The 27,028-nt window shown below is 39.1% G+C and overlaps 7 protein-coding genes across 11 annotated transcripts in view; 4 read left to right on the forward strand and 3 right to left on the reverse strand.

Moving 5' to 3' along the window:
• Positions 1-1,518, reverse strand: part of LOC115226473 (zinc finger protein 239-like) — a 22,136-nt gene extending 20,618 nt beyond the window's left edge. The window contains exon 1 of the mRNA XM_036515167.1: positions 1,356-1,518. The gene's annotated coding sequence lies outside the window, so the exon portion shown is untranslated. The remainder of the gene's footprint in view (positions 1-1,355) is intronic.
• The window catches only part of LOC118768514 (zinc finger protein 383-like), an 8,165-nt gene extending 177 nt beyond the window's left edge, over positions 1-7,988 (forward strand). The window contains exons 2-4 of the mRNA XM_036515168.1: positions 4,297-4,496; positions 5,304-5,394; positions 7,895-7,988. Coding sequence (XP_036371061.1) covers positions 4,297-4,496; positions 5,304-5,394; positions 7,895-7,988 — 385 coding nt within the window. The remainder of the gene's footprint in view (positions 1-4,296; positions 4,497-5,303; positions 5,395-7,894) is intronic.
• The window catches only part of LOC115226589 (zinc finger protein OZF-like), a 414,387-nt gene that overhangs the window by 100,439 nt on the left and 286,920 nt on the right, over positions 1-27,028 (reverse strand). The gene's annotated exons all lie outside the window — the stretch shown is intronic.
• The window catches only part of LOC115226645 (zinc finger protein 845-like), a 364,992-nt gene that overhangs the window by 44,143 nt on the left and 293,821 nt on the right, over positions 1-27,028 (forward strand). The gene's annotated exons all lie outside the window — the stretch shown is intronic.
• On the forward strand, positions 1,921-26,028 carry LOC115226534 (zinc finger protein OZF-like). Of its 5 annotated transcripts, XM_036515056.1 has the most exons (3): positions 1,921-1,944; positions 3,681-4,060; positions 24,482-26,028. In XM_036515056.1, the coding sequence occupies exon 3, from the start codon at positions 24,482-24,484 to the stop codon at positions 25,598-25,600; it is 1,119 nt and encodes a 372-aa protein (XP_036370949.1). In that variant the 5' UTR covers positions 1,921-1,944; positions 3,681-4,060; the 3' UTR covers positions 25,601-26,028. The 5 variants fall into 5 exon arrangements, with proteins under 5 accessions (XP_036370949.1, XP_036370950.1, XP_036370951.1 ...); XM_036515057.1 differs by lacking the exons at positions 1,921-1,944; positions 3,681-4,060 and adding an exon at positions 23,342-23,466 and having other exon boundaries at positions 24,292-26,028; XM_036515058.1 differs by lacking the exons at positions 1,921-1,944; positions 3,681-4,060 and having other exon boundaries at positions 24,482-25,620; positions 25,672-26,028.
• Positions 12,706-17,030, reverse strand: LOC115226475 (zinc finger protein 431-like). The gene is made up of 2 exons (XM_036515078.1): positions 16,585-17,030; positions 12,706-14,156 (listed from the first exon to the last, which is right to left on the reverse strand). The coding sequence occupies exon 2, from the start codon at positions 13,751-13,753 to the stop codon at positions 12,806-12,808; it is 948 nt and encodes a 315-aa protein (XP_036370971.1). The 5' UTR covers positions 13,754-14,156; positions 16,585-17,030; the 3' UTR covers positions 12,706-12,805.
• LOC115226476 (zinc finger protein 678-like) overlaps positions 17,039-27,028 on the forward strand; it is an 18,570-nt gene continuing 8,580 nt past the window's right edge. The window contains exon 1 of the mRNA XM_036515082.1: positions 17,039-17,049. The gene's annotated coding sequence lies outside the window, so the exon portion shown is untranslated. The remainder of the gene's footprint in view (positions 17,050-27,028) is intronic.

Raw genomic sequence — 27,028 nt, forward strand, 5'->3', positions numbered from 1 at the left:
ATGTACGATCGATCGATAGGTGTGTATATCTTACCTGTTATGCTTTACAAATCAATATTTAGAGTGAAAATATATTTACTCACATCAAAATCTCCGCGAAAACACAAAAACACGTTTCTGTTGTTTTTCCCGATTTAAATAGGTTTTGGCGGAAACGGAAGTAGGGTGTGTCATGTGACAAATGTAATCAAATTAAAACAGTTGAATTAAGTTTGTTATTTCACAAACACATATATAATACCTGGGTCGACTTTGCCTTTCATCCTTTCGGGGTCGATAAATAAAGCACCAGTTTCGCACTGGGGTCGATATAATCGACTCGATCCCTTTCATCTGTCCTTGTTTGTCCCCTTCTAGTTTAGCCCCTTCTGGGCAATAAAGAAATATATATAATACCTAGGGTCGTGAAAAAAACCTTGTGATGAAAAACGGGATCATGAAGCGATGATTTAATACATTCAAAAACACATTCCATTCGACAGATTTTATTTAGTTTATACAAAGAGCATGAGTGACCCCTTTTCGACTCTACTCCGTCGAGTTATCCTCACCAACATTCACCAAAAACTTTACATTTCCGAAAAATCATGCTAGACAAAGGGACTTCATACGCTTTTATAAATTTCCCATTAAGGAATTGCGGCGAATCTTCGGTATACGTACCGTTGTAAATACCGGATACATTTAAAATAAGTGTTGTTTTTTTTTTATATGGGGGGTTAGGGTTTGTGTTAGAATTAGTGGTGGGAGAAAAGGGTTTTTCTGTTACCTTCAGAAATGTAAACAAAGTCAGGTGTGTACTTATACCTATTTCTTTAATACCTACCAGGGGCTAAACACAGAATTTGAAATCAGAATGTAAAGACAGACGAAATACCTATTTCTTTACTACCCACAAGGGGACAAACAAGAACAGAGAAATGGATTAAGTCGATTACATCGACCCCAGTGCGTAACTTGTACTTAATTTATCGACCCCGAAAGGATGAAAGGCAAAGTCGACCTCGGCGGAATTTGAACTCAGAACGTAACGGAAGACGAAATACCTGTTTCTTTATTACCCACAAGGAGCTAAACATAGAGGGGACAGACATAGGTATTAAGTCGATTACATCGATCCCCAGTGCGTAACTGGTACTTAATTTATCGAAAATTCATTTATCAGAATTCATTAGAACGTCCAACAACAGCCGAAATCTTAAATCCATTCAACCAAATACAGCTACCAAACTCAGATAGTTTAATTTTAAAATAGATGGATCATAAAAAAAAAATTTAAAAAAAAGGCACGTAACGATGTAATTTAATTATTATGATATCGCTTTTGTGAAATATAGTTAAAAGCAAAAACTTACGTTTAACTTTTGCTGAGTGGCGTGAGAGCCATAGGATGCTCACCTCTGTTTTAGAACATTCACAAAGGCCGCGGAGGACAACAAAGGACATTCGTTAAATCGTTGACGCGGTAACCATGGTGATCTGCATCAAAATAATGTTCCCCCTTTTCCCTCTTTATCTTAACATTTTTGGTTTTATTTACTAGAGAGCGGTGGGTTAACTCCTGTCACGTGACAGTACTTCCGTTTTCGTTACATTCTGTTTTTGACTCGGGAGAGGAACAAAAAAGTGTTTTTCTCTGTCTTCACGGAGATTTTGATGTGAGTAAACATATTTTCACTTTAAACATTGATTTGTGTAGCATAACGCGTAAGATATCCACACCTATCGATCGATCGATCGTACGTGCCGGATCTCTTATCCGGCTTCCAGAAATCCGGGAATACTTATACCGTGTATCGAGTATTCGGTTCCGCCCTCCCTTTTTCCGAAGATGACCAGGTTTTCATCTTTACACTTTGTGGGTCCTGAGGGACTGTGGCCTTCCTTGCTGCTGCCCCCCTCTCTTTAGAATCTCTGGTCATATTGATTTGTGTAGCATAACAGGTAAGATATCGACACCTATCGATCGATCGATCGTACGTGCCGGATCTCTTATCCGGCTTCCAGAAATCCGGGAATACTTATACCGTGTATCGAGTATTCGGTTCCGCCCTTCCTTTCTTCGAAGATGACCAGGTTTTCAGCTTTACACTTTGTGGGTCCTGAGGGACTGTGGCCTTCCTTGCTGCCGCCCCCGTCTCTTTAGCTTCTCTGGTCATATCTAATTCGGATTGCTTTACTCCTCCAGAGCACACAACACTACGCTTCAGTGAGCGATGTTGAGCAGAATCTTCCGCTACTACAAGCGAATAGTGGTCCCGTTGCGCGCACTCGCGCTAGCTAGTCGATCCTAAATAATTTTTTAAACTAAGTAAATAAATTATTTTTATAAACAACGTAGGGTTAGGGTTAATAAGCTTTCTGCACATTTTCAGTATTTATTGCCCCTGAGCATTTGCCAAACACAAAAACTATCTTCCCAGTTTGCCTTCCTTTGACATTGTTGCACCTCTTATGTGTCCACAGCTTACACCAGGTACATCTTATAGAGTTTCCACCTACACTTTTTCTACAGATCAAGCAGGGCCATCTACCTGAAGGCGTATGTGATTTGTCTGTCTTCCTTCTTATTAAGACTTTGGTTTTTGTTAGATTGACTCTAAGGCCCTTCTATTCTAGACCTTGCTTCCACACCTGAAACTCTAGTTCTGAAAGTGATTCAGCTATTAGAGCAAGGTCATCAGCATTGAGAAGCTCCAAGGGATGTCCTGTCTTGAATTCCTCTGTTATTGCCTGGAGGACTATGATAAAAAGGAGGGGACTGAGGACTGAACCTTGGTGGACCCCCTACCTCTACCTGGAATTCTTCATTGTACTCATTGCCAACCCTCACCTTACTGACAGCGTCCCTGTACATGGCTTGCACAGCTCTCACTAACCATTCATCTATCCCTAGTTTCCTCATTGACCACCAGATAAGGAGGGATTGGGGGGACCCTATCAAAGGCTTTCTCCATGTCAATGAAAGCCATTTACAGAGCTTTATCTTTGGCTAGGTATTTCTCTTGCAGCTGTCTTACCAGAAATATAGCATCAGTGGTGCTTTTCGCTGGCACAAACCCAAACTGTATCTTGTCTAAGCTAACTCTCTCCCTAATTAATTGAGTTATGACCCTCTCCTTGACTTTCATTACCTAAATTATTTGTATCTAATGCATCACCTTTACCTTGGTAGCAGTTGACTATGGTGCTGCTACACCAGTCATTTGTTATGACTCCTTCGTGTATCCCTGATTGACTATATGGGTGTCTAAACTATAGCTGGCACCGCCAGATATTTTAAGAATCTCTGTGATGATTCCTGATAGGCTGGAGACTTTCCCTTTCTTCATACCTTTAATTGCATCATCTACTGAGGTATTGCCAATTTGGATAGCTGATCTCTCTATTGGGTCGACATTCAGCAGACTCTTCCCTCCCCCCATTCATTCTCTTCATTTAATAACCTTTCATAGTGGCATCTCCTAGTCTCTGGTTTGCAGCCTCATTAAATGCAAGTGAGCTGTCGTCCATTATGTATATGTATGTATACACACACAATGTGAAGGTGAAGTTGGAGTTCACAAATTGTTAGGTTGTACCCAATGTTATATGATGTCGTTTGTTAATCAATATAGAAATGTAACAATCCTATTTTGATCTCTCCTCTCTATCTAAATACTGTTTCTTTATTATTTCAGATTCACAGATGACATTGGCATGAAACAACTTTTGTACATTGGAGACATCTGGAATATTTATCAGTTTTTTAAAGACTAGAGGAAAATATTATAGAGAACAGATATAATAACCCAACTGCTATAAATCCAGGATTGAATTACTGTGAAATATTTGCCCTGAGCAACATTTCTCCATCTCCTTACCTGTTGCTTTTGCATTCTAATTAAACTTGAATATATTTCTAAAGGGGTTTGCAGCATCTTTAGATATTGATAAAGATCACAGTTGATTACAGTAGAAATATTTCTAAGGAAAAGGAAAAGGAAATTATATTCTGTGTTGAGAGAAGAAAGACAAGGGAAAAGTTTAATGGTTGGATCCATTTGTATTCCTTAGAGAAATGTCAAAAGATTTAGGAGAATCACAACATGGTTGTGAAATCTGTGGTAAATCCTTCCCCACAGGTAATGATTTGGTTAAGCACATTTGTTTTCATACAGGTGAGAAGCCATTTCACTGTGATACCTGTGGTAAATCCTTCTCTCAAAACGGTAGCTTGAGTAAACACAGGCGTATTCACACAGGAGAGAAACCATTTCACTGTGATGTCTGTGGTAAATCTTTCACGTTAAACAGTACCTTATTTGTGCATAAAAATATTCATTCTGCGGAAAAACCGTATAATTGTGATGTCTGTGGTAAATCATTCTCTGCAAGTAGCACCTTAATTAAACATATACGTATCCACACAGGAGAGAAACCATATGAATGTGATATCTGCGGACAGGCATTCACTGAGGATGGTCAATTAAAAAGTCACAGGCGTATTCACACAGGTGAGAGACCTTATCAGTGTGATATCTGTGGTGAATCATTCTCTGTAAGTAGCACCTTAACTAAACATATACGTATCCACACAGGAGAGAAACCATATGAATGTAATATCTGCGGAAAGGCATTCACTGAGGATGGTCAGTTAAAAAGGCACAGGCGTATTCACACAGGAGAGAGGCCATATCAGTGTGATATCTGTAGTAAAACGTTCCCTGGAATTACTGACTTGAATACACACAAACGTATTCATACAAGGGAGAGACCATATCAGTGTGATATCTGTGGTAAATCTTTCACTTTAAACAGTACCTTGTTTATGCATAAAAATATTCATTCTGCAGGAAAACCATATAATTGTGATGTCTGTGGTAAATCATTCTCTGCAAGTAGTACCTTAACTAAACATATACGTATCCACACAGGAGAGAAACCATGTGAATGTAATATCTGTGGAAAGGCATTCACTGAGGATGGTCAATTAAGAAGACACAGGCGTATTCACACAGGTGAGAGACCATATCAGTGTGATATCTGTAGTAAATCATTCGCTGGAATTACTGACTTGAATACACACAAACGTATTCATACAGGTGAGAGACCATATCAGTGTGATATCTGTAGCAAATCATTCTCTGCCAACTCTAGCTTCATTCGACACAAACGTGTTCATACAGGTGAGAAGCCACATCGCTGTGATATCTGTGGCAAAGCATTCTCTCAAAACAGTGATTTAACTAAACACAAAGGTATTCACACAGTGTGATAAATCTGTGGTAAATCATTCTCTGGAATTACTGACTTGACTACAGACAAACGTTTTCATACAGGTGAGGAGCCATTTCACTGTGATACCTGTGGTAAATCCTTCTCTGACAACCCCGAACTTAACACGACACCAACGTATTCATTCAGGGGAGAGACTATATCACTGTAGTATCTGGGGTTAAACATTCTCTCGGAGAAGTAACTTAACTACACATGCATCTGTCCATGTAAAAGTGTGATTGCATCATTGTCAAACATCGTTAAAACACCCAACAACAATTAATATTTGCCAACCTGGTGACCTCTTCTGCAGGCAATGTAGTTGTAAGAGATGAAGATGAATCTAATCCCACTACTTGCCAGCAAAGCAAGGCCCAACTCTGCCAGACATGAATGTTGGTCAAGTGTGGCCGGGAACCAAACCTAAAGAGATGCTCCCCTGTGGCTCTCAAAGCCTCAACAAGAACAACAGAATCAACAAAACTAATGCAGCTTCACTGCAACCAACAACAGCTGACTTGGCAGACACCCATAAAATTATTAACCATCTTACAAACAATAACTCTGAGCACCTTTTCAAACTCCACCTGTCTAACACCTATGGACATGTTTGCAAAGTCAGAAAACAGCACAGCTCCCATGACTTCAGAAAACATTTTTCACGCTAAGAGTTGCTGAAGCATGGAACAAACTGCCAGCATCAGTTGTTAGTTGTCGGAGCACTGCATCCTTCAAAACTTCCATGCTTCCTGAGATTCGCCAACACTACACCTGATTTTCTACACACGCAAGCATGTATCTGACAACCAAGAGAATACCCTCCATCAGGCATTTGCCATATTATGAACGCCTTACTTCCCTGGGCATGGACACATTGAAACTCCGACGTCTGGCAGCTGACTTGGCAGACACCCATAAAGTTATTAACCATTGCACAAACAATAACTCTGAGCACCTTTTCAAACTCCACCCATGGTCATATTTACAAAGTCAGCAAACAGCACAGCTCCCAAGACTTCAGGAAACATTTTTTCATGCTAAGAGTTGCTGAAGCATGGAACAAACTGCCGGCATCACTTGTTAGTTGTCGGAGCACTGCATCCTTCAAAACTTCCATGCTTCCTGAGATTCGCCAACACTACACCTGATTTTCTCCCCTCCATACACACACAAGCATGTATCTGACTCATACATTGTTCGCTTTCCAGACATTTCTACATTACTGCATATACTTTATACGCACTTTCTGACAAGTTGTGGTGCACCTGAGCACTGTATACAATAATTTCATTATATTTAAGATTTTATTAAAAATATCGCAATGCTAAGTTATCTCCCTTGCATAGATAGAGTCGTGGACAAGATGTATATATGAAACGGTGCCCTCCAACCTTTTTTCTACAATGGACCGGCTTCATGCCAGACAATAATTATGCGGACCGGTTGTGGTACATGGATGATTCCATTGCATTTCGATTCAGAGGGGAAATAATAAAAGAGTGATTTATTAAAGAGAAGACAAAGTGTATAATTTTTTTCTCTCTCGTGTAGCGAATTTCTTTCGAATCTGAAAATTAGTTGAATTACATACTCTCTTTCTTGTTTCAGTAATTTGACTGCGGCCATGCTGGAGCACCGCCTTTAATCGAGCAACTCGACCCCAGGACTTGTTCTTTTGTAAGCCCAGTACTTATTCTATCGGTCTCTTTTGCCGAACCGCTAAGTAACGGGGACATAAACACACCAGCATCGGTTGTCAAGCAATGATACGGGGGACAAACACAGACACACACGCATATATATATATACATATATACGACGGGCTTCTTTCAGTTTCCGTCTACCAAATCCACTCACAAGACTGTGGTCGGCCTGGGGCTATAGCAGAAGGCACTTGCCCAAGGTGCCACACAGTGGGACTGAACCCGGAACCATGTGGTTGGTAAACAAGCTACTTACCACTCCTGCGCCTATAAATAAAAAATATACATTAATTGCAAAATGTAGCCAATGTTATTATAGATAGTAAAGGTAGACGTAAAATACTCAGTAATTATAGAATTATACTTTAATTATAAATGTGGTTACGTTATGAGAGTATTGAGCAGAGATGAATATTGAATATTTAAACAATTCTTTTAAAATTCAAGTCCAATATTCAATTTAATTATTATATAATTTTAAACAAATGAATTATTTCTTTGCAGCCTGGTAGCAAAAGTTCCACAGGTGGGTTCCGATATGCAATCCGTTGGTTGGGACTTCTCATATAAAATACAAAGTCCGTAGTTGCTCTCATATACAAGATTACATTGTCTGTCCTGTGTCCATTTATGGTTCTAGAAGATATTTTATATTTATGGTTACATAAGATACATATTTTGAGAAGCAATTTCGACATAGTATTTGTATCCAGTTTGGAACAGAAGTGGAAACAGATAGAATCCCATCTCCCTGTCTGTTGCCAGGGGCTACAAACAGAGAAACAGGTAAAAGAAGAAAAGAATATATTCAGCTGAATTTTATTTGTTCATCAATATTTTCTTTTTGTTTGATCAATATATGGTCACTTCACCTGCTAGAAACAACAGCTAAATTCTATGCAATTTAAGCCTTCTGGTTCTGAAAATTAAAGACTACTTGCTGATGTAATGCTGGATAAAGAACGTCAGAAAAAAAAACTGGAGAGTCATGGATGGAATGTAACTGCATCTGCTGAAGAAGTCTGAGGATTAATATGCAAGAGAAAGAGAAAGACTGTTGCAGTGAGGGAGGTGGGTTTGTGAGTGTAAGAGGAGAGTGGGAGGTAGACAGGGGAGGAAAAGGGAGGGGGATGCAGTGAGTGGTGAAGCTTTGTATATTGAGGAGCAGAAAGAGAGAAATGATACAGTTGGAAGTGGGAGACTAGAAGACAGAGAGAGGAGAGAGTGGTGTTGGGGAGGAGGTGGAGGAAAGGGATTGTAGTGGATGATGAGGTGTAGTGGGGGGGGGGAGAAGACATAATACACACCCTAATAAGGGACAGTCCAGGGGAAAGGAGGGGACTCCACTGAGATGAATGTCTGTCTTGGCATTGGTCCCATGTATTAACACCATCACAGAAGTTACAAGGTCTTCTAAACACTATCAGTGGTATATATATACATATATATATATATATATCCTCCAGGGAAAATAATCTCTGTAAATATTTAAAGAGCAACAGTATTGAATCACCAAATTAAGATTTAGATGAAGATCAGGATTTACTGAAGATTTTGGATTTCCATTTCCAGTCAACTTCTGCTCTGAAACTTCTCCAGTCTCAACAAATTGGGTCCAGATGTCATTGCAGAGCTTCTTGCATCAATCGAGGGCATTCATAATACAATTCATGGCATTTGCATTCTTCTTCATTCACCCGGGTCTCTTATTACTGAAGATTTTGGATTTCCATTTCCAGTCAACTTCTGCTCTGAAACTTCTCCAGTCTCAACAAATTGGGTCCAGATGTCATTGCAGAGCTTCTTGCATCAATCGAGGGCATTCATAATACAATTCATGGCATTTGCATTCTTCTTCATTCACCCGGGTCTCTTATTACTGAAGATTTTGGATTTCCATTTCCAGTCAACTTCTGCTCTGAAACTTCTCCAGTCTCAACAAATTGGGTCCAGATGTCATTGCAGAGCTTCTTGCATCAATCGAGGGCATTCATAATACAATTCATGGCATTTGCATTCTTCTTCATTCACCCGGGTCTCTTATTACTGAAGATTTTGGATTTCCATTTCCAGTCAACCTCTGCTCTGAAACTTCTCCAGTCTCAACAAATTGGGTCCAGATGTCATTGCAGAGCTTCTTGCATCAATCGAGGGCATTCATAATACAATTCATGGCATTTGCATTCTTCTTCATTCACCCAGGTCTCTTATTACTGAAGAATTTGGATTTCCATTTCCAGTCAACTTCTGCTCTGAAACTTCTCCAGTCTCAACAAATTGGGTCCAGATGTCATTGCAGAGCTTCTTGCATCAATCGAGGGCATTCATAATACAATTCATGGCATTTGCATTCTTCTTCATTCACCCGGGTCTCTTATTACTGAAGATTTTGGATTTCCATTTCCAGTCAACTTCTGCTCTGAAACTTCTCCAGTCTCAACAAATTGGGTCCAGATGTCATTGCAGAGCTTCTTGCATCAATCGAGGGCATTCATAATACAATTCATGGCATTTGCATTCTTCTTCATTCACCCGGGTCTCTTATTACTGAAGATTTTGGATTTCCATTTCCAGTCAACTTCTGCTCTGAAACTTCTCCAGTCTCAACAAATTGGGTCCAGATGTCATTGCAGAGCTTCTTGCATCAATCGAGGGCATTCATAATACAATTCATGGCATTTGCATTCTTCTTCATTCACCCGGTCTCTTATTACTGAAGATTTTGGATTTCCATTTCCAGTCAACCTCTGCTCTGAAACTTCTCCAGTCTCAACAAATTGGGTCCAGATGTCATTGCAGAGCTTCTTGCATCAATCGAGGGCATTCATAATACAATTCATGGCATTTGCATTCTTCTTCATTCACCCAGGTCTCTTATTACTGAAGATTTTGGATTTCCATTTCCAGTCAACTTCTGCTCTGAAACTTCTCCAGTCTCAACAAATTAGGTCCAGATGTCATTGCAGAGCTTCTTGCATCAATCGAGGGCATTCATAATACAATTCATGGCATTTGCATTCTTCTTCATTCACCCAGGTCTCTTATTACTGAAGATTTTGGATTTCCATTTCCAGTCAACTTCTGCTCTGAAACTTCTCCAGTCTCAACAAATTGGGTCCAGATGTCATTGCAGAGCTTCTTGCATCAATCGAGGGCATTCATAATACAATTCATGGCATTTGCATTCTTCTTCATTCACCCAGGTCTCTTATTACTGAAGATTTTGGATTTCCATTTCCAGTCAACTTCTGCTCTGAAACTTCTCCAGTCTCAACAAATTGGGTCCAGATGTCATTGCAGAGCTTCTTGCATCAATCGAGGGCATTCATAATACAATTCATGGCATTTGCATTCTTCTTCATTCACCCGGTCTCTTATTACTGAAGATTTTGGATTTCCATTTCCAGTCAACTTCTGCTCTGAAACTTCTCCAGTCTCAACAAATTGGGTCCAGATGTCATTGCAGAGCTTCTTGCATCAATCGAGGGCATTCATAATACAATTCATGGCATTTGCATTCTTCTTCATTCACCCAGGTCTCTTATTACTGAAGATTTTGGATTTCCATTTCCAGTCAACTTCTGCTCTGAAACTTCTCCAGTCTCAACAAATTGGGTCCAGATGTCATTGCAGAGCTTCTTGCATCAATCGAGGGCATTCATAATACAATTCATGGCATTTGCATTCTTCTTCATTCACCCAGGTCTCTTATTACTGAAGATTTTGGATTTCATTTCCAGTCAACTTCTGCTCTGAAACTTCTCCAGTCTCAACAAATTGGGTCCAGATGTCATTGCAGAGCTTCTTGCATCAATCGAGGGCATTCATAATACAATTCATGGCATTTGCATTCTTCTTCATTCACCCAGGTCTCTTATTACTGAAGATTTTGGATTTACCATTTCCAGTCAACTTCTGCTCTGAAACTTCTCCAGTCTCAACAAATTGGGTCCAGATGTCATTGCAGAGCTTCTTGCATCAATCGAGGGCATTCATAATACAATTCATGGCATTTGCATTCTTCTTCATTCACCCAGGTCTCTTATTACTGAAGATTTTGGATTTACATTTCCAGTCAACTTCTGCTCTGAAACTTCTCCAGTCTCAACAAATTGGGTCCAGATGTCATTGCAGAGCTTCTTGCATCAATCGAGGGCATTCATAATACAATTCATGGCATTTGCATTCTTCTTCATTCACCCAGGTCTCTTATTACTGAAGATTTTGGATTTACATTTCCAGTCAACTTCTGCTCTGAAACTTCTCCAGTCTCAACAAATTGGGTCCAGATGTCATTGCAGAGCTTCTTGCATCAATCGAGGGCATTCATAATACAATTCATGGCATTTGCATTCTTCTTCATTCACCCAGGTCTCTTATTACTGAAGATTTTGGATTTACATTTCCAGTCAACTTCTGCTCTGAAACTTCTCCAGTCTCAACAAATTGGGTCCAGATGTCATTGCAGAGCTTCTTGCATCAATCGAGGGCATTCATAATACAATTCATGGCATTTGCATTCTTCTTCATTCACCCAGGTCTCTTATTACTGAAGATTTTGGATTACATTTCCAGTCAACTTCTGCTCTGAAACTTCTCCAGTCTCAACAAATTGGGTCCAGATGTCATTGCAGAGCTTCTTGCATCAATCGAGGGCATTCATAATACAATTCATGGCATTTGCATTCTTCTTCATTCACCCAGGTCTCTTATTACTGAAGATTTTGGATTTACATTTCCAGTCAACTTCTGCTCTGAAACTTCTCCAGTCTCAAAAATTGGGTCCAGATGTCATTGCAGAGCTTCTTGCATCAATCGAGGGCATTCATAATACAATTCATGGCATTTGCATTCTTCTTCATTCACCCGGGTCTCTTATTACTGAAGATTTTGGATTTCCATTTCCAGTCAACCTCTGCTCTGAAACTTCTCCAGTCTCAACAAATTGGGTCCAGATGTCATTGCAGAGCTTCTTGCATCAATCGAGGGCATTCATAATACAATTCATGGCATTTGCATTCTTCTTCATTCACCCGGGTCTCTTATTACTGTGCAGCACCACATATGTTTATGATAAAATTTCACTTCTACACAGAGAATATCCAGATTCTTGTCTTTGGTAAGGCTCCAAGGTCATGTTTTTTTGGGGTTTTTTTTCACAAAACACTCGACAGATTCGAGAAATGGTTTGTCCGCAACCTTATGCCTCTTCTTGGGAGTGTAAGAAACAACATTGCCCTGTCTTCTTTTTTCTCCAAAACACAATCTTCAACTTGGTCCTGAATAGAATGGATAGAATACACATTCATGTGCTTGCCTGTCTGTGTTTGTGTATATATGCACCTCTGTCTCCTTGCGTGTGTGTGTGTTTATGTAACTATGTACCATGTTTGTATGTATGGATGTGCATCTTTATATGTGAGGATCTGTGTCTCCAAATGTGTCTGTTCATATAGTCTACATACCTATCCGTCTGTATATTGATCTGTATATTGATAACAGCTTGTTATCACACACACATATCTTTTTTTTACTATGTGAATAAATTTATGTTTACAAGTTATTTTCTGAATGGAATGGATTTTAAAAAGCAACCTGTGTCCAGGTAAACTATGTGAATGCCAGGTAAGAATCTACTAAAGTGGCTGAAGTGGTTGGCATAGGGAAGGGCATCTGGCTGTAAAAAAACCATCTCAATGTGGTAACTTTGATGAGTATGGTTTCTGTCAGGAGTTAATGATTGCTGTTAAGGGCACAAAGGTTAAGCCGTGATTTACCAGAGAGAATGGTTTTAAGATTTCGGCTGTTGTTGGATGTTCTAATGAATTCTGACAATGATACAATCACACTTTTACATGGACAGATGCATGTGTAGTTAAGTTACTTCTCTGAGAGAAAGATTTTCCACAGATATCACAATTATATGGCATCTCACCTGTATGAATATGTTTGTGTTTAGTTAAATTTGAGTTGTCAGAGAATGATTTGCCACAGATATCACAGTGATGTGGTTTTTCTCTCGTATGAATACGTTTGTGAGTAGTTAAGCTGTTGCTCTGAGAGAATGATTTATCACAGATGTCACAGTGATATGGTTTCTCCCCTGTATGAACACGTCTGTGCTTAATTAAGTTCTGTTTTGCAGTGAATGATTTACCACAGGTGTCACACTGATATGGTCTTTCCCCTGTGTGAATATATTTGTGAGTAGTTAACACACTATTTTGAAAGAATGATGTACCACAGATATTGCAGCGATATGGCTTCTTTCCTGTGTGAATACGTTTGTGTGTTGTTAAGGCATTACCTTCAGAGAATGACTTACCACAGGTAACACATTGAAATGGCTTTTCTCCTGTATGAAAACGTTTGTGTCCGTGTAAGTGACCATACAAAGTGAATGCCTTACCACAGATATCACAGGGATATGGTTTCTCTCCTGTGTGAATATATTTGTGTTTAGTTAACGTACTACTTGCAGAGAATGATTTACCACAGACATCACAGTGAAATGGTTTCTCCCCTGTATGGATACGCTTGTGATATGTTAAATGACAATTATGAGAGAATGATTTACCACAGGTATCACAGTCAAATGGCCGCTCCCCGGTATGAATACGTTTATGTCCAGTTAAGTGATGTCTTAGAGAGAATGATTTACCACAGGTATCACAGTCAAATGGCTTCTCACCTGTATGAACACGAATGTGTTTAATCAAATCATTACCTGTGTGGAAGAATTTACCACAGATTTCACACCAATGTTGTGATTCTCTCAGTTCTTTTGACATTTCTCTAAAGGATACAAATCAACCCAACCATTGAAGTTTCTCACAGTATCAAATTTTTCCTTTACCGTTCTTCTCTGACCAAATCATATAATTTCCTTTTTCTTGTTCTTTTGTAATAATTTATTCCTCAGAAATATTTCTACTGCTATCAACAGTGATCATTATCAATATCTAAAGATGCTGTTTAATTAGAATGCAAAAGCACCGGGTAATGAGATGGAGAAATGTTGCTATGAATCTCAGGTGAGAGCCAATATTTCACAGCAATCCAACCCTAGATTTATAGCAGTAGGGTTATTATATCTGTTCCCTAAGACATTTTCCTTTAGTCTTTAAGACATGATAGATATTCCAGATGTATCCAATATACAGAAGTCGTTTTGTGCCTATGTCATCTGTGAATCTGAAATAATAAAGAAACAGTTTTAGATAGAGAGGAGAGATCAAAATGGAAATGTTACAACATTTCTTTATAAATTAACAAATGGCATCATATAACATTGGGTGAAATCTAAAAATCTGTAGACTACAACTACTCCATCACACTGTGTGTGTGTATATATATATATATATATATATATTTATATATATATATATTCACACAAGAAAAAAGCAGCAAGAATGGATTAGTTGTTCAGTACAATTGTTTCATACAAAGAACAGATTTATTAAAAGCTGCAAATACAAGTGTCCCGTATTCATCAGCCAAAACACATATGAGTTTACCAAACCCCCTAGGATGTTTGGAAAACTCATATGTGTTTTGGCTGATGAATACAGGACACTTGTATTTGCTGCAATATTTGCAGCTTTAAATAAATCTGTTCTTCGTATGAAACAATTGTACTGAACAACTGATCCATTCTTGTTGCTTTTTTCTTGTTTATAATCACCCCACATTATTTTATGGTTAATACCATAAAGATTTCTGGTGCATATAAGTTAAGTACCACATTCATGTGAATTCATTGGAACTCACTTGAATCTTAATTATTTTACTGAAAAGAATATATACATATATATATATAATATATTAAATTAGAGACAAAACCACTATTAGGCAAATCATATAATATATTACTATAAAATTGGATTTAATCCTAAATCTGATTTTTCCCTGTAAGTTTGGATTTATTCCCTAATATTTATTATTATTATCTGTCCTTGGTCCCCTCTTGTTTGTGGCATACATTAACGACATAGATGCCAATTTAAAGAATGCCACAGTATTGAAATATGCAAACGACATCAAGCTGTACCTTGAAATCAAGAGGACAGATCCTGATGTCTACAACTCTTTCCTGCAATCAGACCTAGACACAATGCAGCAATGGATCACAGACTGGCAACTGAAACTGGCTGTGGACAAGTGTACCACCATGCATTTTGGGAGAAAAAACCCTGCGTTCACATATTCCCTCCACATCACTGATATCAAGAAATCCTCTTGCGAGCGTGACCTAGGCATCACTGTCAGCAGTGATTTGCGTTGGACAAAGCATATCTCTAAAATTGTCAAGAAGGCCGAGGGTGTCTTGGCATCACTCAGCAGGTCTTTTGTTAGCCGCTCCCCAGCCATCTATTTAAAACTGTATACAGCTATGGTACGACCACACTTGGAATTCGCATCATCAGTTTGGAACCCCTATCTTGCACAGAACATTGACCTCCTGGAATCTGTCCAGAGACGTGCAACCAAACGCATACCCTCCATCAGACACCTACCATATTCTGAGCGCCTTGTTTCCCTGGGCATGGATTCACTGAAGCTCCGGCATCTGGCGACGGACTTGGTAAACACCCACAAGGTTATCAACCACCTCACCAACAACAACACTGAACACCTTTTTGATCTCCATGTGTCTAACACACGTGGACATGCCTACAAAGTCAGAAAACAACACAGCTCCCATGACTTTCGGAAACATTTTTTCACGCTGAGAGTTGCTGAAGCATGGAACAAACTGCCTGCGTCAGTTGTTGACTGCCATGACACTGCATCTTTTAAGGCCCTCATGCTTTCTGAAATCCGCCGAAACTACACCTGATTATATATACACTTTAGATGAGTTGTAGTGCACCTGAGCACTGTACACAATTATTATTATTATTATTATTATTATTATTATATATATATATATATATATATATATATATATATACGCACATACATTGGATGAGGAGAGCTGTGTAAATAAAGTACCACTCCCAAACAGTTGAATGAATCCGGGGTTGAGGTAGCCCCAGGAAGACATGGGATGAGGTAGTGAAGCATGGCCTTTGAACATTATGCCTCACAGAGGCAATGACAAAAAAACCGAGACCTCTGGAGATATGCTGCGACTGCGAAGAACTGGCAAACAAAGTGCCATTTCTCATAAGGTCCACTGCGACAAGAATACTCGTGCAATTCATTGATGCAATTTCGACTGTGAATCGATTTTACGTTTGTAAAATAGGAAATTAGGCCGTGTTGTGTTGAGGGTCTCATTCCGTCTGTTCTTTGGTGAAACTTAGTCTAACTTTGGAAGATTCTGCTCAACATCGCTCACTGAAGCGTAGTGTTGTGTGCTCTGGAGGAGGAAAACAATCCGAATTAGATATGACCAGAGAAGGGGGAGGCAGCAAGGAAGGCCACAGTCGTCCCTCAGGACCCACAAAGTGTAAAGATGAAAACCTGGTCATCTTATACACGGTATAAGTATTCCCGGATTTCTGGAAGCCGGATAAGAGATCCGGCACCTACGATCGATCGATCGATAGATAGGTGTGGATATCTTACTTGTTATGCTACACAAATCAATATTTAGAGTGAAAATATGTTTACTCACCTCAAAATCTCCGTGAAAAACAAACAAAAACACTTTACGGTTCTTCTCCCGCGTCAGGCAGGATGTAGCGGAAACGGAAGTGTGGGGTGTCATGTGACAAAAGTAATCCGCCCCCTCTTTCGATCTGCGGGGATCCCCCCCCCCGTCCCCAGAACCAACTCCTTAAGGGATACTTATTCCCTCCGCTCCAAAAGGGGAGGAGGAAATAGGGACTATGAAAACTCTGCGCTCGATATAATCGTCTCGTCCCCTTCTCCCCAAATCGCTCCCTTCTGGCAAAATTTGAAACCCTTATTTCATAATAATAATAATAATAACGAAATTATTGTATCCAGGGCTCAGGTGCCCCACAACCTGTCAGAAAGTGTGTAATAAAGCATATGGAGTAATGTAGAAATGCCTGGGAAGCGAACAGTGTATGAGTCAGATACGTGTTTGTGTGTGTATGGAGGGGAGAAAGATCAGGTGTAGTGTTGGTGAATCTCAGGAAGCATGGAATATTATGATCAATAATTGCTAAGAGGCTAAATTACGGTATGGGTACCGTTGCAGTCAAACTGGTGAACATTCTTTTGTTTACATTTGAAGAAGAAGATCGTTGCTCACCGTAAAAATTTCTATTTTTTTTATATATGTGGGATGGGGGAAGGGTGTCTTTTTCAAGTCGGCATATTCCCGGATTTCTGGAAGCCAGGTAAGAGGTCCGGCACGTATGATCAATCGATAGATAGGTATGTAAAGGCGGCGAGCTGGCAGAATCGTTAGCACGCCGGGCGAAATGTGTAGCCGTATTTCGTCCGCCGCTACGTTCTGGGTTCAAATTCCGCCGAGGTCGACTTTGCCTTTCATCCTTTCGGGGTCGATAAATAAAGTACCAGCTATCCACTGGGGTCGATGTAATCGACTTAATGCCTTTCTTTGTCCCCTCTATGTTTAGCCCCTTGTGGGCAATAAATAAATATATGCTATACAAATCAATATTTAGTGTGAAAATATATTTACTCACACCAAAATCTCCGTGTAAAACATACAAAAATATGTTATTGATATTCTCCTGGGTGAAACAGGTTGTAACGGAAAACACTCGGCGAGAAACGGAAGAAAATTTGAAGAAAGAAGGAAAAAAATAGTAATAATATTTTGATGCAAATCACCATGGTTACTGTGGTTAATATCTTGGCTGTGATAAACGCATCTTTGTTGTTCCCAGCAACGGCCTTGGTGGCCATGTTCTTAAAGAAATTACTCTCTTTTATTTGTTTCAGTCATTTGACTGCGGCCATGCTGGAGCACCGCCTTTAGTCGAGCAAATCGACCCCGGGACTTATTCTTTTGTAAGCCCAGTACTTATTCTATCGGTCTCTTTTTGCCGAACCACTAAGTGACGGGGACGTAAAGACACCAGCATCGGTTCTCAAGCGATGTTGAGTGGGCGGACAAACACAGACACACACACACACACATATATATATATATACATATATATATATATATATATACATATATATGACAGGCTTCTTTCAGTTTCCGTCACAAGGCACTGGTCGGTCTGGGGCTATAGCAGAAGACACTTGCCCAAGATGCCACGCAGTGAGGCTGAACCCCGAACCATGTGGTTAGTTAGCAAGCTACTTACCACACAGCCACTCCTGCGCCTATATATATATTTTATATTTTTCGTTCCAGCACACGATCTCAGATCAGGTCACTTGCTATGCAAGTACATCTCCATAATAAAAATATATATCATCCTTTCCCTGAACAGCCACCTCAGGGGCACCCAACAAGTTGAAGGGGCTCACTCACTCGCTATAGAGTAACTACTCAGACACGAGTCAGCGCCACCAATGATGATATACATATTGTCATGATAATGGAATTGCTTTTATTTTTACTCCTGAATATTTTGGAAGATTTAAAAGCAGAAGTTTCTAAGCAGCCATGGATCCAATTATTGCTAAGCGTTCGCTTCATCATCATCATCATCGTTTAACATCCGTTTTCCGCGCTAGCACGGGTTGATGGTTCGACCGGGGATCTGGGAAGCCAGGGGCTGCACCAGAATCCAGTCTGATCTGGCAGTATTTCTACAGCTGGATGCCCTTCCTAACGCCAACCACTCCATGAGTGTAGTGGGTGCTTCTTACGTGCCACTGGCACAAGTGCCAGGGGAGTCTGGCAGCGGCTACGATCGGTTGGTGCTATTAACAATTTCATAAAATTGACATGGCTTAATACTTTGTCCGCATCAGCATTTATAAGTGGTACAATTAGAAGTATCAAAATTAACTTAAATATTCATCGTCTGAAAGTCTCCACTTTTGGATGTGTGCATGTATATATATATGTACATACATACATATATATGTATATACATACATATATATGTATATACATAGGCGCAGGAGTGGCTCTGTGGTAAGTAGCTTGCTTACCAGCCACATGGTTCTGGGTTCAGTCCCTCTGCATGGCATCTTGGGCAAGTGTCTTCTGCTATAGCCTCGGGCCGACCAATGCCTTGTGAGTGGATTTGGTAGACGGAAACTGAAAGAAGCCTGTCATATATATGGTTATATATATATGTGTGTGTGTATGTGTTTGCCCCTCTAGCATTGAACAAATTTCAACTATATATATATCATCATCATCATCATCATTTAGCGTCCGCTTTCCATGCTAGCATGGGTTGGACAGTTCAACTGGGGTCTGGGAAGCCAGAAGGCTGCACCAGGCCCAGTCTGATCTGGCAATGTTTCAACGGCTGGATGGCCTTCCTAACGCCAACCACTCCGTGAGTATAGTGGGTGCTCTTTACGTGGCTGGTGGGGGCTAAACACAGAGGGGCCAAACAAGGACAGACAAAGGGATTAAGTCAATTACATCGACCCCAGTGCGAAACTGGTGCTTTACTTATCGACCCCGAAAGGATGAAAGGCAAAGTCGACCTCGGCAGAATTTGAACTCAGGTCAACTTTGTCTTTCATCCTTTCGGGGTCGATAAATAAAGTACCAGTTTCGCACTGGGGTCGATGTAATCGACTTAATCCCTTTGTCTATCCTTGTTTGTTCCCTCAGTGTTTAGCCCCTTGTGGGTAGTAAAGAAATATATATATAGTTGAAATTTACAGAAAAGCAAAACACAAAGACGGGTGTGTGAACAAGCAAGTTTATTGGTTTCAAACACAGGAAAGTGAGAGTCTTTTATGTTTCAAGCCTATGCTCTTCAGCAGAGAGGAAAAAGAGAAAATAAACAGAGAGAGAGAGAGAGAAAAGAAAAGAAAAAGATTTAGCGGTCAAGTATGACAGGAGAGGTAGAAAGAATATATTGTTTGCTGTTGGGTGTTTTAATGAATTTTGACAACGATATAATCAAACTTTTACATGGATGGATGCATGCCTGGTTAAGTTACTTCTCTGAGAGAATGATTTACCACAGACATCACATTGATACGGTCTCTCCCCTGTATGAATACGTTTGTGACTAGTTAAGCTGTTATTCTCAGAGAATGATTTACCACAGATGTCACAATGATATGGTTTTTCTCCCGTATGAGTACGTCTATGTTTAGTCAAGTCACCATCTCGAGAGAATGATTTACCACAGACATCACATTGAAATGGCTTTTCTCCAGTGTGAATAACCTTGTGTTGACTTAAACAAGAAATTCTAGAGAATGATTTACCACAGACATCACAATTATATGGTCTTTCTCCTGTATGAGTACGTTTGTGTTGAGTGAAGTCACCAATTCGAGAGAATGATTTATCGCAGACATCACATTGAAATGGCTTTTCTCCAGTGTGAATACATTTGTGTTGAATTAAATAGGAGGTTGTCGAGAATGATTTACCACAGATAACACAATGATATGGTTTTTCTCCCGTATGAGTACGTGTGTGTGTAGTCAGGTCACTACTCCCACAGAATGATTTACCACAGACATCACAGTGAAATGGTTTTTCTCCTGTGTGAATACGCATGTGTTTAGTTAAGCTACATTTTGTAGAAAGTGTTTTACCACAGACATCACAGTGATATGGTGTCTCCCCTGTATGAATACATTTGTGTTTAGTTAAGTTTTTCTTTTCAGAGAATGATTCACCACAGACATCACACTCGTATGGTTTCTCACCTGTATGAATACGTATGTGTTTAGTTAAATTGTTCTTTTCAGAGAATGATTGACCACAGGTATCACAGTGAAATGGCTTCTCACCTGTATGAATATATTTGTGTCTAATTAAGCTATCTTTTGTAGAAAATGATCTACCACAGATAACACAGCGATGTGGTTTCTCTCCTGTATGAATACGTATGTGTTTAATTAAGTTACCGTTTTGACAGAATGATTTACCACAGGTAACACAGCGAAATGGTTTCTCACCTGTATGAACACGAATGTGTTTAACCAAGTTACTATTTGTAGAGAATGATTTACCACAAATTTTACAATGATATCCTAATTTTCCTAATGCTTTTGACATTTTTCTAAGGGATACAAACAGACCCAACCATTGAAGTTTCTCACAGTATTAAATTTTCCCCTTATCTTTCTTCTCTCACCACAGAATGTAATTTTCTTATTCTCGTTCTTGTAATTTATTCCTTGGAAATATTTCAACTGTTATCAACCTTGATTTTATTGATATCCAAAATTCTGCAAACTCCCTTTGTAAATATATTCAAGTTTAATTAGAATGCAAAAGCCCCAGATAACGAGATGGGCAAATGTTGCTATGAATCTTCACTCAGGGCAAATATTTCACAGTAATTCAATCCTGGATTTATAGCAGTTGGGTTATTATATCTGTTCTCTAAAACGTTTTCCTTTCGTCTTCAAAAAAACATGGTAAATATTCCAGATGTCTCCAATGAACAAAAGTCGTTTTGTGCCAATGTCATCTGTGAATCTGAAATAATAAAGAAACAATATTTAGATTTAGAGGAGAGATCAAAAGAGAAATGTTACAACATTTCTTTATTAATTAACAAATGACATCATATAACATTGGGTGAAATGTAAAAATTTGTAAACCACAATTACACATGCACATTGAGTGTGTATGTATATGTGTATATACATACATATATGTAAAGAATTTAAGTATTTATACACGAAAGAGGTGGCCTTTCCCAGGACACCTTACATGCTAGAAAGGGCAGTCAAAGCCCAAATCACGAATAAAAGCACTTTCAAAAGGAATGAAAATATAAAATATTTTTGTAGTTATCCTCACAACTACACCTAGACATTGAGTGTGTGTGTGTGTATATATATATATATATCACGTGACCGACAAGTCCATCAGATGTAGTTACACATCGCTGGTCACAATGCGTTCGCATTGTTTTAGCCTTCGAATGACGCCACCCCGCTGGAACAGAAGGAAGAGTGGTGAAAGAGTACAGCAGGGATCGCCACCACCCCCTGCCGGAGCCTCGTGGAGCTTTTAGGTGTTTTCGGTCAATAAACACTCACAACGCCCGGTCTGGGAATCGAAACCGCGATCCTACGACTTCGAGTCCGCTGCTCCTAACCACTGGGCCATTGCGCCTCTCTCTCTCTCTCTCTCTATATATATATATATAGAGAGAGAGAGAGAGAAATATATATACACAAAAGTGGTAACCTTTGATAGGACACCTTACATGCTAGAAAGGGCAGTCAAAGCCCAACCCACGAATAAAAGCAAATTCAAAGGGAATGAAAATGAATTAATTTGCTATCCATACATCATCAGTGCCATGGATTTGAAGATTATAATGCACAAGTATGCAGCACGCGTGATTTTGGTGCAATTTGCTGCATAAATCTGCATTAATCTGATGAAGTACGGATTGAAAATTTATTTATTTGCAAATTGAAACAGAAAATTGAGTTTGAGGGTAACTACAAAAATATTTTGGCGATCTTTCGTCTCTAGTAGACCTTTCCGTCGATTTCCGTAAAAAAAATTTTTTTGTTACATATGGGCTTGCGGGAACTTTTGAAGTAATATACATACATATACACACATACATAGATACATACACACACACACATACATGCATACATACATATACACATACACCGAGTAAAAAATTTTAGTTATCTCTTTATTTCACACATTACTCTGTCTCTTCACACACACTAACAGAAGCACTTCACTTACACAACATACTGCCTGTCTCCCACACCCCACCAAACACACACACACACACATGTACATCAATGCTTCCCCTGAACGGTAACTTCAAAAGAACTTCCCTCGTCATACAATCGCTTTCTCTTAGTCTCTTTCGCTCTCATAACTTGAAAAGTTCCCGCAAGCCCATGTGTAAAAAAAAAAAATTTTTTACGGAAATCGACGGAAAGCTCTACAAGAGACGAAAGATTGCCAATATTTTATATTTTCATTCCTTTTGAAATTGCTTTTATTCGTGGTTTGGGCTTTGACTGCCCTTTCTAGCATGTAAGGTGTCCTGGGAAAGGGCATCCCTTTCGTGTATAAATACTTAAATTGCTCATACACTCCTCAATATGAACATACGTTGACTATTGACATTATTACTAAAATTATTCTAAATTTTCTACCTTTACCATTTTCACAGTATATATATATCTGTAAATGTAATATGTGACTATTATTCGGTAGCCAAGATAAAACTCTGAGTTTCGGATGCCGAGGTGGAGATCCACAACACCTTCTCTTCGGTTGTCCGTCGATCGGAAAAATGACCATTTCCCTCCATTTATCGTAAGTTTTTTGGTTTTATTCACTAGAGAGCGTTGAGTTTATTGTTGTCATATGATACCCCGTACTTCCGGTTCCGCTGCAGCTTTTTTGACTCTGGAGAAGAAACAAAACGTGTTTTTGTTTGTTTTTCACGGAGATTTTGAGGTGAGTAAACATATTTTCACTCTAAATATTGATTTGTGTAGCATAACGCGTAAGATATCCACACCTATCTATCGATCGATCGTAGGTGCCGGATCTCTTATCCGGCTTCCAGAAATCCGGGAATACTTATACCGTGTATCGAGTATTCGGTTCCGCCCTTCCTTTTTCTGAAGATGACCAGGTTTTCATCTTTACACTTTGTGGGTCCTGAGGGACTGTGGCCTTACTGTGGCCTTCCTTGCTGCCGCCCCCTTTCTTTTTCTGGAAGCCAGGTAAGAGGTCCGGCACCCCGATCGATAGATAGGTGTGGATATCTTACCTGTTATGCTTTACAAATCAATATTTAGTGTGAAAATATATATATATATAATTAAATTATTGTATACATTGCCCAGGTGCACCACAACCTGTCAGAAAGTGCGTATAAAGCATATGCAGTAATGTACAATTGTCTGAGAAGTGAACAGTGTATGAGTCAGATACATGCTTGTGTGTGTATGGAGGGGAGAAAATCAGGTGTAGTGTTGGCGAATCTCAGGAAGCATGGAAGTTTTGAACGATGCAGTGTTCCGACAACTAACAACCGATGCCGGCAGTCTGTATATATATATACATACATATATATATATATATATATATATATATATATATATATATATATACACACACACACACACACAGTGTGATGGAGTAGTTGTAGTCTACAAATTTTCAGATTTCACCTAAAGTTATTTGATGTCATTTGTTATTCAATATAGAAATGTCGTAACATTTCCGTATTGATCACCCCTCTCTATGTCTAATATTGTTTCTTTATTATTTCAGATTCACAGATGACATTGGCACATCTGTTGTACATTGGATACATCTGGAATATTTACCATGTTTTTTGAAGACCAAAAGAAAATGTTTTAGAGAACAGATATAATAACCCAACAGTTAGAAAGCTTTGAGCTGAGATTTATAGAAACATTACTCCCTTTCATTATCTGGTATGTTTGCATTCTAATTGAACATGTCAAAAGCGTTAGGGAAATTAGGATATCATTGTAAAATTTGTAGTAAATCATTCTCTACAAATAGTAATTTGGTTGAACACATTTGTGTTCAAACAGGTGAGAAGCCATTTCGCTGTGTTACCTGTGGTAAATCATTTTCTCACAATGTTAAATTAAGAACACACATACGTATTCATACAGGAGAGGAACCATATCACTGTGATACCTGTGGTAGATCATTCTCTCAAAACGGCAACTTAAGAAAACACATGCGTATTCATACAGGTGAGAAACCATACCCCTGTGATACCTGTGGTAAATCATTGTCTTCAAAGGGTAGCTTAATTGCACACAAATATATTCATACAGGTGAGCAGCCATTTCACTGTCATACCTGTGGTAAATCATTCTCTGCAAAAGACAGCTTAATTGCACACAAATATGTTCATACAGGTGAAAAGCCATTTCACTGTGATACCTGTGGTAAATCATTCTCTACGAATGGTAACTTAACAAGACACAAGCATTTCCATACAGGAGAAAAGCCATTTTCATGTGTCACCTGTGGTGAGTCATTCTCTACAAAAGATTACTTAATTTCGCACAAATATGTTCATACAGGTGAGAAACCATTTCACTGCGATACCTGTGGCAAATCATTCTCTCATGCCAGTAGCTTAAGTCAACACATACGTATTCATACAGGAGAAAAGCCATTTCACTGTGTTATCTGTGGTAAGTCAGTTTCTACCAAAGGGAGCTTAACTAAACACATCCGTACTCATACAGGTGAGAAACCATTTCACTGTGATGTCTGTGAAAAATCTTTTTCTCGATTCGGTGACTTGACTACACACAGACGTATTCATACGGGAGAAAAACCATTTCACTGTGATGTCTGTGAAAAATCATTCTGCACAAGCTCTCATTTAATTCAACATAAACGTATTCACACTGGAGAAAAGCCATTTCACTGTGATGTCTGTGGTAAATCATTCTCTCGAATTGGTGACTTGACTAAACACAGACGTACTCATACGGGAGAAAAACCATATAATTGCGACATCTGTGGCAAAGCATTCTCTCAGAGCAGCAGCTTAACTAGTCACAAACGTATTCATACAGGAGAGAGATGATTTCACTAAGGTGCCTGTAGAAAGTCATTCTCTCAGAGAAGTAACTTAACTAGACATGCATCTATCCATGTAAAGGTGTGATTTGGATCATTGTCAAAATTCATTAGAACACTGAACAATAGCCAATATTTTAAAACCATTTCCTCTGCTGAATCATGGCTTGACTATTCTGCCCTGAACAGTACTCATTGACCCCTTCACAGCATGTTTCAAATGTAAACCTGCTTATATATCTATTCCATATAACATAGTTGAAGGACATAGGAAAGATACTGTTGTTATGTTTAATGTTGGGGGCAAATATTAAGACCACAATCTGGGGCAGAGTTTTTGGCATGTCTGGTAAAATGTTTATCAGGATTTCATCTGTCTTTATAAAGTGAAGGAAAGGACCAAGATGAAGATTGTGTTTTGGAGCTGAGGAGAAAAGAAAGACAAGGAAATGTTGTTCTTTACACTCTGAAGTAGCGTGAGATTGTGGATAAACCATTTCTTGAACTTGTGGTGAGCTTAGTGATAGAAAATCAACATAGGACCCTTACCAAGGACAAGAAACGGGATATTTTCACTGTACAAATTACATTTGTCATAAACATTTTGTGATGCACAGTAATAAGAGAGTTGGCTGAATGAAGAAGAATGCAGATGCCATGAACCATAACTGCGAATGTCCTCCGTCAAAGTAAGAAGCTCTGCACTGACATCTTGTCCAAATTTGTTGAGACTGGAGAAATTTCTGAGCGGAAGATGACTGGAAATTGAAATTGAAAGGCTTCGGTAGTTCTTGGTCTTCATCTAAATCTAAATTGGTGATTCAATAATTGGCCAGGAAAGGATGAAAGCCAAAGTTGACCTCTGCAGAAACTGAACTCAGAACATAAAAGACAAACGGAATATCACTAAGCATTTTGTCCAATGTTCTGAGGAATTCTCCATCTTATTGCCCCTCTCCCTTCAGAAACTGGCGATAGACAGGAAAATGATGCTGATTTTATGCTCTTTTACTTGTTTCAGTCATTTGACTGTGGCCATGCTGGAGCACCGCCTTTAGTCGAGCAAATCGACCCCGGGACTTATTCTTTGTAAGCCCAGTACTTATTCTATCGGTCTCTTTTGCCGAACCGCTAAGTGACGGGGACGTAAACACACCAGCATCGGTTGTCAAGCAATGCTAGGGGGACAAACACACACACACATATATATATATACATATATATATATATATATATATATATATATATATATATATATATATATATATATATATATACACACATATATATATATATATATATATATATATATATATATATATATATATATATACATATATACGACAGGCTTCTTTCAGTTTCCGTCTACCAAATCCACTCACAAGGCACTGGTCGGCCCGGGGCTATAGCAGAAGACAATTGCCCAAGATGCCAC

This window comes from Octopus sinensis, linkage group LG30, assembly GCF_006345805.1.
Source record: "Octopus sinensis linkage group LG30, ASM634580v1, whole genome shotgun sequence".
Lineage (NCBI taxonomy): Eukaryota > Metazoa > Mollusca > Cephalopoda > Octopoda > Octopodidae > Octopus > Octopus sinensis.

What these genes read in the sequence shown, in the direction of transcription:
- LOC115226475 (XM_036515078.1), bottom strand. Translation starts at nt 13,753, where the DNA reads ATGTCAAAAGAACTGAGAGAATCACAACATTGGTGTGAAATCTGTGGT.
- LOC115226534 (XM_036515056.1), top strand. Translation starts at nt 24,482, where the DNA reads ATGTCAAAAGCGTTAGGGAAATTAGGATATCATTGTAAAATTTGTAGT.